The 12,256-nt window shown below is 32.9% G+C and overlaps 1 protein-coding gene across 11 annotated transcripts in view; it reads right to left on the minus strand.

The window, feature by feature from the left end:
* LOC148605700 (protocadherin Fat 1-like) overlaps positions 1 to 12,256 on the minus strand; it is a 134,654-nt gene that overhangs the window by 13,269 nt on the left and 109,129 nt on the right. For 10 of the 11 annotated variants that reach the window (XM_088550703.1, XM_088550704.1, XM_088550707.1 and 7 more), the window contains 13 exons: positions 11,888 to 12,096; positions 10,199 to 10,328; positions 8,688 to 9,739; positions 7,586 to 7,982; positions 7,080 to 7,228; positions 6,583 to 6,820; positions 6,158 to 6,372; positions 5,603 to 5,734; positions 5,301 to 5,435; positions 4,631 to 4,648; positions 1,613 to 2,663; positions 480 to 653; positions 45 to 208 (listed from right to left, as the gene is read on the minus strand). In XM_088550703.1, coding sequence (XP_088406829.1) covers positions 45 to 208; positions 480 to 653; positions 1,613 to 2,663; positions 4,631 to 4,648; positions 5,301 to 5,435; positions 5,603 to 5,734; positions 6,158 to 6,372; positions 6,583 to 6,820; positions 7,080 to 7,228; positions 7,586 to 7,982; positions 8,688 to 9,739; positions 10,199 to 10,328; positions 11,888 to 12,096 — 4,064 coding nt within the window. The remainder of the gene's footprint in view (positions 1 to 44; positions 209 to 479; positions 654 to 1,612; positions 2,664 to 4,630; positions 4,649 to 5,300; positions 5,436 to 5,602; positions 5,735 to 6,157; positions 6,373 to 6,582; positions 6,821 to 7,079; positions 7,229 to 7,585; positions 7,983 to 8,687; positions 9,740 to 10,198; positions 10,329 to 11,887; positions 12,097 to 12,256) is intronic. The other variant, XM_088550702.1, reaches the window with a different exon arrangement.

The following is a 12,256-nucleotide window of genomic DNA, read 5'->3' on the forward strand; positions in this document are numbered from 1 at the left end:
CAGAAAACTAAATACTAAAAATTAAAATACAGATGAACTCTGACCTCTAATATACTGTAGTCAACCTTGCCCTTTGCAAACATGATTGTAGCCACTTGTTTTCTAGTTTTGATTCTCAGTGACAATCTCAGTTGTTTCTCAATTGTGAAGGCATCCTGCAATGTCCATCTGGCATAACTCTTTCCAGCAAAGGTCATTGGTTTGTCTCCTGAAATAAAAATCAACATATAGGTTTTTTTTTTAATTTATAACAAAAGAACAGATGATTCTCTAAATTTGTGTTTTTTAAAAGTTACATTATGTTGACTACATGTACCTAGTTCAAGACTATTAGATTTTTTGTGACTAATAAATTACAGGTAAAATTGCTTTTGTTATAGAAATATACAAAATATTTTTATCTTAATATGTAGTTGGCTGAGGTCGTCTAAAAATGTTGACCTGATTTTCATGGTGTTCAGGATTATCCCCCTTTTTACCTTTAATGCAGGTAGAGTCAGTACAATAGTGGTCCTCCTCATCACAGAACTGACCTTTCTTCCCCGGGGGACACACACATATGTAGCCTCCCTGATCTGGGTTGGGCTTACACATTTTCCCCTGGGTACAGGCATCTGCGGGACAAACAACTGGCAACTTGTCACAGCTGTCATCTGTAAAACAAAGACGGTAATTATAAAAATTCATGGATTGTTACATATACCTAAGATCAAGTTTTGTAAACAATTAAATTTTTGTACCTACTTATATTTGTAGATTATGTCAAAGGTATATTAACAAGTATTTATTTTCAAACTTATAATTGATTAGTATTGAATTGATAGTGTCATAAATCAAAAATGTATTTATCAGGTACTTATTTTCACACTAATTTGTTTTAATACAAAAATAGCAAAACTCATTATTTTGTGAAAAGTGATGTAAAGCAGGTTTTTTGGTGGAGTACTTATTTTTGCAGTTTCAGCGGTCTGTTGAGAAACACCAAATAAATTCTGTAAAAAAATTACTCTGGGATTAAGTACTTAGTGCAACACTTGTCATATTCACCAAAAAGTTAGAAACACCAATATTTTTCGTATACCTGTTTACCTTAAAGAGGTAGACCTAGGATATGGGACACAACTCTTACAAATCATTGGAACGTTTGTATTAACCATTTTACAACATTTGTATGTAAGCATCAAAGTAACTTGGACTGATTTCATTCTGTCCAAGGAAAGCTTAAAAGGCTTTGGTGAAATTGAATATAATACAAACATATCAATGATTTAAAGAGTTATGTCCCTTACCCTAGGTCTATCTCCTTAAAATTGGCAAATTTTATACCCACCATAGGATTCTAAATAATGAAGTTCTGGAGATTTTGTTGAAACATTTACTTTTCCGAAAATTATATCATTAGGAAGCCAATTTACATCAAATTTTGTTCAAATTTCCAACTTAAGAATTTTATGTGTTCATTGTTTATTTCAGTAGTTTTTTTTCATAATTAGTCAATTAACAACGAAACTTTAAATTTTGCCTTTAATGTTATTTTCAAATTTTGTTAATTTCACTATTAAAGGCAAACACAAAAATTCGTATTATTGAAGTTTATAATTCATTCACATACCAGTTGAGCCATCTGGGCACACACACTTGTATAAATACTGATGACGAGCTGTAACGGTACTCTTGGTTCCAACGGCAACAGTGGTAAGGTTATCAGAGTCAAACTCAATGTATCCTTCACATTTACCTTCTTTACAAGAGCTGTGAGTACAGATGTCATTAAACACTTTTATGACCTTGACCTGGAGTGATTGCTCAATGGCAGGAACAGCTGCACCAACCTTTTTACTCAGTGGTCTACCCCGTATGAATGAATTAGGGCTCTTCTTAATGGCAAACAAAACATCAAGATCAGGGCTGACATCCCTTTTCTTCCTTTTCCCAAAAGACGACGGTGAAAACTCTGATGGCTGAACATTAATTATTTCAACATCTTTAGATCTTACATTTAATTCTCGTTTAAGTACACGTTTGAAGTCTTTCAGATGTAAATTGAAGAAGTCTTCTACACTCAAACTGTGGAATTGTATAGTTACTGAGTTCTGTATCATTTCATCAGGTACTTTGATAATGTCAACATTAACAATACCATAGCTAGCATACCGACCATCGGAAACACTGATGTTGACCGTGTACTTTCCAGGGTCAATATTTTTGAATGCAATGATCCTTCCATCATATTTGTCAATGTCAAACAAATTCTTATTGGATGAAATGATTTCAAATGTCAGTTCATCAAAGATATCCTCATCGACTGCATTCAACTTGCCAATTATTCCACCAGGAAAACTTTCCTCGAAGGTCATGATGGAAATATCGGAGTCGGAAACCTTGGGTGGATTATTTCCCTCTTCAATAATATCAATATGGACTGGTATATCAGAGTGGAGCAGAGGACTTCCAAAGTCGTATACCCTCACTATCAAATCATATGAGTTTTGAACATGTCGATTGAACTTCTGCGCCGTCATGAGCACACCTTGTGGAGTAACTGTAAATTCTCCTCCATTATTACCACTGACAATGTCATAAGAGAATGGTTCTCCATTTGGCGGAAGATCGTCGTCTGTCACAGAAAATGACAATACCTTGTATCCAACGTGTCTGTCTTCCTATTAAAAAAAGAGGTAAGAATTATTCATTAATTGTGCATATATAGGAAGATCACAAATACATTTGCCACTATTTGTTTCTTTTGGAATAGATGCCAAACATGTACATGTAGCATTGCCAGCAGAAATTGACAAGTAATGGTAGCCATATATATAATTTTTAATCTGCATTCCTTCATGATAATGATATCCTAAAAATAAAAGACAGTTTATGATAAATTTATAGGAAGAGTAATCAAGGGAAGCAAGGCCATAGCGGTAATCAAAAGAATGTAATCCAGGTACAAAGATCAGAAATGGAAAACAGACATACACAACAAAGAACATAAAGTAACTGAAATCATACATACAAAGTAACAAAAGTGAATGAGCAACTCGGACTCCACTAAAAACTGGGAGCAGAGTTACAAGAGTTACAAGGACTCCTCATTTCATTGTTACAGCTGACAGTGTAATTGATTGTTTGATTGATTATGGTTTAATGACCTATGGCAGATATTTATGTAGTGCATTTCAAGATAATTGACCAATTGAACAGACCCTGCTGTGTCCTAGTCATACATGCTGAGCGGGATCTTTGATGTTCTAGTTAACAGGAGCCTCAGCATACTTGTAGGCATGCCACCCCATTTGGAAACATTATTCTGACTCTGAGCCAACCAGTCATCACTCCATCCACCAAACACCGCCCGCTTAGCAGAGTAGCAGTAACTACCAATTTCAAAGTCATTGGTGGAACTTGGTTGGAGTTTCAACCCATGTCCTCCAACATGCTACCCAGAAACCACCGTGGATAGTTGACATTGAAAGTTTTATTCTTATAGTGCAGGAACTTATATGAGCCTTAGATAAAATAATGTTTCCGTCACACTTCCCTTTTTTTTTCACTTAATCTTTCATGATTGATATTTTTTGGGGGGTGGGAAGTTAGTGTAAATACACAATTCTAGAGTCTATAAAAAAAATTTTAAAATTCAAAACAATTATATCCATTAAATTTTATAAAAATGCATCTGTTACCTTAGAATAAAGAGGAGAACGAAATAAATACACCAAGTAAATAATATTTAATAGGAAACATAAGTGTTTTGTCTCTTTTTGTTCACGTCAAAATAAAATATTCTTGGAGGAATAACACATGCTCAGTGAAATGCACATACAATTACATGTTCATAATAAAGATAACATATATTGATCATGAATTGGCTATTCAAATTTTTAGGCAGACCAAAAAAGAAAGATCATGCAATATTTTGATCAAATTTCATTCCTGGGAACCTAATTTTACAAGACTAAGGGAGGGAAAACATGTGAAAAGGTCTTTTCACACTATAGTAGATCTGTTCATGCTTATTCCTTACTAACATAAACTATATACATGTATAACTTTTTTTTGTGGGGGGGGGGGTAAATTGCAAGTGTCAAAATGCAAAATGTGAATAAAAAATAATGCACATGAAATTCACATTGAAAGCAACATATACATATATACAATGTAATCTTTACAAACAATGAATATAACTTGATGTTATGCATATTGGTTGGTTTTTATTTTTCATTTAAAAATTTTGATTTTGTGCAATCTTTTTTTATTCTTATTGGTAGTAATGTATAAATAATATTTGTAGTCTTACTTTTGTATTAAATTTATATTTCATTTTTTTTTCTTTTACCATCCTCTCCCCTTCCCCCCCATCTCTAATAGAAAAAAAAAACAATAATAAAAGGAAAAACGGATACTAGTAAAAAAGAAAAGTAATAAAAAGACAAATATTTTTAAAGAAATATGTTGCAAGAACCAAAGAGTAACTGGTGCATTAACTTACAATAATCATACGTAAGATTATTCTCTTAAAAAATGCTGAAAAATGGCATATCTTTGGGAACATAATAAATTTGCAAAAAAAAAAAAAAAAAAAATAGGTCATGCCTGTTCATGCACATTCGACGTGTGTCACTCTACTTACATTCCCTTCGCGTGGCCTCTGTGAATTGCAGTGATGGGGATTAAATGTGAAGAAGCAATGATAAAATGTGATAATGAAGTCTGAAGTAAATGATAACACTGAATATGAACAAGACAAATATATGTAATTTATGCATTCACAGAGAGAAATGAATGAAGACAGTTTTTGAAATTGAAGTATTACATGAAAGTATATTCAATCCATCTTTTTTCTACGTAAAGAAATTTTTGTCTTGAAGACAGAAAAAAATTTCATATTACAGCCAGTAATATAGTTAATTTCACAGAACAGGGTTACGCCTTCCCTTGATTGAATCACCTTATGAACTTCCTCAGGTAGTTTTATCTAGGCCATTTGAAAAAAAATTTAACTTTCTCACGAACTTCATTTAAATACCTATGAAATGAGATATTTTAAATCCAGTCAAGTACCTAACACATTTCACCAGGTAATCAAGGGAAGACTACCTCTATTCCCTGCATTTAACTTTACCTTTCAGTGTAAAATTTCAGCCTCTTAAATTCAGTTCAGAACAATAAACCAATGACATTAAAAATGAAAATCCTTCCCCAAAAGTTATGCAGTTATTAGGTTTGTATCTTAGTATTTAAAGCATTGAGAAATAATTTGTTTTAACCATGACAGATTTGCTTCAAGCATGTAAGTTTACCTGTACAACTGCTGAATAATTTGCCTCGGAAAATTTTGGAGGACAATCGTTGACATCTAATACATCTATGACAACAGTTGTCTCACTATCTAATTGACTATCTGTAACTTTAACTGTCAACTCAAAATTGTTTATCTACAAATAAATGCAAGGGATATTAAACTCTTATTTCCATTTAAATAAAAATCACCATTTAATGTGCCAGAGGACAATTCATGCAAAATACAGAATTGAAAAGAATGAAATTACTGAGCAGCATTTTGGACGACATTTTTCATCAAAAAGAAAATAAAACTATTTACCATTTCTCTGTCCAGTGAATTCTTTATTCTTAGTTTGCCGTCTGCTGGATTGAGGTCAAAGGCATCCATCTTGTTACCCTTAACAATTGAATATCGCAGCACTGAATTGGAGTCTTCATCTAATGCAGTCAGCTATAAAATATGGCAATAAATTATAAAATGCAGAACATAGTAATTTCTCAATTCCAAGAACATAATGAGGGTAAACTGGAATACAGGATCAATATTCAAAATAATGGAAGATGAAGAGTTTCCTTATTCAATATAATATTTTTTTTTTCACATCAGCTAGAGGTTGGCTATAGCAAATATTCATTTTTCAAAGATTATTTTTATATCTAAAAATTCAACATCCTGTTAGAAACATAGGGGTACTTCGTTATGTAGAAATACCAAAAAAGTCAAAAAGTCATGAAACAATGAACAATGACATTAAGTCTTTTACATAACCCATAGCTAAATTCTTGAAATTTGAAGATTTTAACAAAGTATTACAGAGTTGTGTCCCTTAGATATTAAAATGTTACAAAAATAAATTTATTACATAATACTTACATGTAGTATAACTTCATTGACAGCAGTATCTTCCTTAAGACTGAGTTTATAAAGGTCTTGCACAAACTCAGGTCGATTGTCATTGGCATCTGTGACATTTACGGTCACAAACGTTGAGGCACTAAGAGGAACTGGAGACCTGTCATGGGCTATAACAGTCAGGATATATTCCGATGTCTTTTCATGGTCCAGAATTTTAGCAGTCTTGATCATTCCTGTATAAAAAAATGCAGGATAATTTTATATCTTTACCTTAAAGTCAATATTCAGAGGCTAAACTTAAGAAATTTTTCCACTAGCTTAATTTAACAAGTACTGAAAATTGACACTTGCTAAATCTACGTTTGTTGGGTTATTTCTGAACTTGTATAATACATATAAAATTTTACAAGAAAAGTAACTCTGCCCACAAGTGTCAAACTTACCATTATCAGGATCAATTGTAAAACTTTCATCAACATTCCCAGCTGAAATCATGTATGACATTTCAGCATTGACTCCAATGTCTTTACTGGTTGCTATGACTTGTATGACATCAGAGTTCGCAGGATTATTTTCACCAATGGAAACAAGATAGCTACTTTTAATAAATTCTGGCGGATTGTCATTTTCATCTTGAACAACAATGTTGAGCATCACTTCTCCAGTTAGGCTTGGATTACCCTGTAATATTTGTGTAAAATTTTAGAAACTAAGATACAAAATTATGATTTATGAAACAAACAGAATTTGTCACACTAGACATCCCAAACATATAAATTTTTGATAAGATTTCATTCATAGCTCAAACTTCAGTTGTATCTTATATTTGTATGAAGTTTGTATGAAGTTATTATCAATCAGAATATGAGAAAGGAACAATAAAGGCTTCTCAAACTCTTATAGAAGTCAACTTGAACTATTTGACCATATCACTGCTAACCATATCATAGGCCTCCACCATGAGTTTGTGCAGGTCTTTGGTCTCTCTGTCCAATGACCTGACAAGAGTTATCACCCCTGATTCAGGATCCAATGTAAAGTGTTCATTTGATTCATCTTTCAAACTATATTTCACCTGTCTGTTAATACCTGTAAAATACACATTTTAATAATTCAAATTGATATGTAACAAGCTTTCAGGTTATCTTGCTACTTTGATGTAATTGATGTCAATTGGTCCACACTCCGAGATTAAAACAATTTCTAATAAAATAATGCTTTAAGAATTATTCATATTTACACTGTCATGCATTAGAAATTAGATCATAAGGAATATTTCTAATATTAAAATATAATCTGTACAAAAATTAAAATCATTCCTCACCGAAATTTAGATACAATTTAAACCTCTCTGGATCTTGTTCACCAAAGTTGTACAGATTTACATTCATGTTAAAAAGTTCAGACTCTCCATCTTTCCTTACATTAAATTCTTTATATAATTACCTAGGTCTTCATCAACAGCTCTGACTCTCAGCAACAGTGTGTCTGGCAGTGTCGACTCTAGAACTTGGAAATTTACAGGAACATCAATAAACACTGGGACATTGTCATTAACATCACTCAACTCAATGTAAACATCAATGTCACATGACCTCCCACCACCATCTTCAGCCTTAATGGTCAGGTGATAATGGTCAATACTTTCTCGGTCAAGCACATTCTGTACTGTCAAGATTCCTGTACTTTTATCCAGGTTAAATTTCTGCCTCTCATTCCCATCTTTTATGAAGTACTTGATCTGGGCATTCACGGTAGCAGCATCATCAGAGTCGACAGCTTTGACCCTTTTTATAATACTACCAATAGGTTTGTCTTCTGAGAGTACGATCTGATGGATAGGCTAAAAATAGATTAAAAGTACGGTCAATCTTGTCTTTAAAATAAACTCTAAATACTTTAAAAACTAAAGATGAACAACTGCATCAGAACAAAATGTAATACCTTTCAAATCTTACAATAAGAATCTTGAAAAGTCTCAATTTCTTTGTTACTAAGATTTTATACAGTGATTTAAAACATAAGTTGGACTAACTGGACTGTATACATAGAGCTATCACCATCATTTGAAATCTGTTGCTGTTTTTGCTCTGAAGGTGGGAAGTATAAAGTGTATTCAACCCTAGGTTTTCAAAGATGCATTTTCACATAAATAAAGTTTTTTTTTTTTTGTTCATCAGCAAATGTCAATTTGACATAACAGTAGAAATTGCGTTTCTTAGCATCACAGCAGAAGTGTGAGATAGAAAGAGTAATCAAGAGAACCACGATTCCAGTGAAAACCAAAGAATGTAACCCAGGGACAAAGACTAGACATGGAAAACAGACAAACACGACAAAGAACATAAAGCAACTAAAATAATACATACTGGTACAAAGTAACAAAAGTAAATGAGCAACTCTGACTCCACTGAAAACTGGTAGCATGGACCAGGTGCACTGGTAGGGTAAGTGCCCTTTACTTTTCTAGATACACATGTTGAGGCAGTAAGAACAATTGATAAAAAATAAAGTTGTAGATAACGTAAAATGAACTACTTCTACTCACCTCGTCACAAACAGGGTCATTATCATTGTCATCTAGTATTGTTATTGTAATTTTAGTCATCGTTGACATTCCTCCATCTGTTGCAATTACCGTCAACTCATATTGTGAGTGCATTTCGCGATCCAAATGTTTATTGACAATAACCTCACCAGTGCTCTGTATCTGAAATTTTCCAAGCTGGTCACCATCAACAATGAGATAATCCACATGTGTGTTTTCTCCGATATCATCGTCTGTTGTTGTCAGCTGAAGTAAAACAGTCCCAGATGCTGCTCCTTCGTTGACGGCTGCAACATAAGATGGCCGACTGAAAATTGGGGGATTGTCATTCTGGTCAGAAACTGCCACATTGACATGAGTGGCTGACGTCTGCTGTGTTTTGGCATGGACATCAGTAGCATAAACTGTAAAATTATACTTGGCAGTGGTTTCTCTATCCAGTGGGTTAATCAATGTGATCCATCCAGTTACTGGATCAAGGTTAAATGTTTTGGCGATCTCAGAATCATCACTGTCAAAACTATACCTAATTTCCGAGCCTGTATCTTCATCATAGGCATGTACCTGAACAACAGAGTCCCCTGGTTGGCCATTTTCTATTACGGTTGTGAAATATTCAGAAGAATCGAAGGACGGGTTTCTGTTATTGACATCTGTTACTACAATTATGATATCAACATAATCATACAATGCCGGAGTTGTTGATGTCTTGACCTGAATTGTCAGGTGGTATCTTTTGACTTCATTATAATCTAATTTCCCAACCAAACGCAACTTCCCATTCTGCTTGATTTCAAATGTTGGTGGATAATTTGTATCCAAAGTATTTCCACTCAAAATAGAGTATTTTACTGGGAGAATACTGTGTGCAATAATGGATCTACTGAAAATGGTCTCATCCTCCGCTAACGTGTAAACAATTCTCTCAGATACCTGAAATCTAGGAGGCATATCCTTTTTGCTCATGACATATACTTCAACTGGAACAGATGAATCAAGAGTTGGCTCCCCTTGATCAACAGCTTGAACAAAGAATTGGAATACTTGATTTTCTGCAAAGAAATATTGTAAATAAGGAAATGCTAATGCTATTACAGATTTGAATATTATAACCATGGAAACACAAAAAATGAAATTTGACAATACAGAACATGTATAGTGGTGTCAGGTACAAATTCAAAGACTTCAAGTTGGGTAACTTTATAACCAGCTATAAAAATATTTGAATGCATAAATGTTTAATTTTTAAACTAGTTACTGAAAAATTTTAACTCAGAGATAAATATCATGTTCTAACAGATCTATATTCATACATAAAAAAAGTTTCATCACTGTAGACCCAAGACTGAATAAAATTTTGAATTTCAAAGTATTTTTATTACATTTGTGAGATAGCAAGCAATGTATGAAACTTTACAGTAATGTTATCACAGTCTTGAGCCTGATCATTATGGTAACAAATTAAATTATGTATAATCCCACAATGCAATGAAACTTGCTTAATCTCTTACCAACAGATGAAAGATCTGACTGGACACTCAGTTCCCCATTGTAAGGGTGAATATGAAACAATTTCTCGGCATTAGCCAATTTATAATGGACAACACCACCCATACCCTTGTCTTCATCTACCGCAACCACCTACAAAATTTTAAAGATATCATTAATTTTTGCGTAAGACTATTGTTGTTTTTTATTTTTTCGTTTAGCAGAATTGCTAATACAATTCAAATTTGTTGGGATGTTTAAAAAGATAACAACACATACAATTTTACAACTTAATAAACGTGTCGGATTAATAGGGTTAGTAAGTCTCGTTCTAGCTTCAGTTTTCCTTCCAGAATTTTAGATGTAGAACGTATTGAAATTCCAAAGGCCAGTCTGCATTTTATTGTTCACTTCCGGGAAATGAAAACGCTGTATCACTATGCAAAATCTTCTATTTCTATGTTTTTCCTAACATTTTTATTCAGTAGAACTAGATATTTGTCATTTTTTATCAGTATTTTTTCACAAAAATATATTTTGCTTTTAACATTGAACTAAGTTAATGACGAATCTCTATGCATTTGAATGGGAGATAAGGACCCATTCTCATGAAACCACGGAGTCACGTGACGAGACTTACATACCCTATTGCCATTTCATGACGTACATGAAAACCCTTAAAATGCAAAGTGTTGCCATGGTAACAATTTTTAGGTATTCTAATTTAAACAATGATTAAATATTTTGTTTAATTTTTGCTGCAATACACTGTCATAATGTAAACTATGAAATTTTCGTGGCAGTTTTATTTCTGCTATAATTTTCATGGTAAGACCAGTAACACGAAAAATTAAACTGTCGTGAATATTTTCTTCGAAGAACGTAATACAATCTGAGGAAAGATCAAGAATTAAAAACTGTGCAAAAGCAGATAGATCGCTTAAAATATAAAATTGCGACCAAAAGATGTGGGGTGAAAATTTCCTGGTTTACAGTATGTAAATTCCCTCAAGACGGTGCGAAAATTTTCTGGTTTACAGTATGTAAATTCCTTTAAGACAGTGTGAAACTTTTCTGGTTTACAGTATGTTAATTTCCTTAAGACGGTGCGAAAATTTTCTGGTTAACAGTATGTTAATTTCCTTATTGCTTCATTCCTGTTCTATCTACATCTGTTGTCAAGTAGGTCTATATAAAAACTTAATATAATTATTACACACAGCATAACATATGTTCCTACACCTCTCACATTCTCACATGAGCATTTAAAATCACTTGGTACGCCTACATGGATTTGTTTGAATTTTTGTTGTTGATATAAATTTATTTTTTGACTGGCGGCCATCTTGGAATGATGTCCATTTTAAAAATTTCTTTATGTTCAATAAATAGACAATAAAGTGACCTTTTTCTTAACCAAGTATGAACTTTCTGCATTTTTTTTAAATTTCCTAAGGATTTTTTTTTAAGTTCGAAGGGTGGCCATTTCAATATGGTGGCCATAATTGAAATTTTAAAATCAGTTGGCACATCTAATTATAATAGTCTATTTTTGTGGCCAATGCAATTTCATTCCATTCAGCTGTTTCAAGAGTTCTGTGGAAAAGACGGACGTAAGACAAACGAAAAATAACAAGAAAGAGATTATATAACAATATGTTTCACCAACTTATTTGGGGGAACATAATGACAACTACTTCAGTACCAATTACCTTTGCAAAAGTAGAATTGACAGCAGCAGAGGGAGAAACAACAAACTTGTACTCATTCCTCAGGAAACGAGGCTGGTAATCATTCAAATCCCGTATCGTCACTTCTACGAGTGAAAATCCCATCCTTCCTGCATTGTCAGATACAGCTATGGGAACTCTGTAAAAATCTTGTTTTTCTCTGTCAAAATCAAACTCTGAGAAAATATCACCTGAAAAAAAAATATATCACAATTAAATAGTTGATAACCATTCACTCAGATACAAAAATAAAACACATCATGCTACAAACAATGACAAAATACAAAATACAAACAAAGAAAACTATAGTTAAACTTAGGTACCAATCTTATAACTAATTTTATACAGATT

Source organism: Perna viridis, chromosome 10 (genome assembly GCF_037379345.1).
Source record: "Perna viridis isolate PV_CMFRI_1.1 ecotype Kerala chromosome 10, ASM3737934v1, whole genome shotgun sequence".
NCBI classification, from domain to species: domain Eukaryota; kingdom Metazoa; phylum Mollusca; class Bivalvia; order Mytilida; family Mytilidae; genus Perna; species Perna viridis.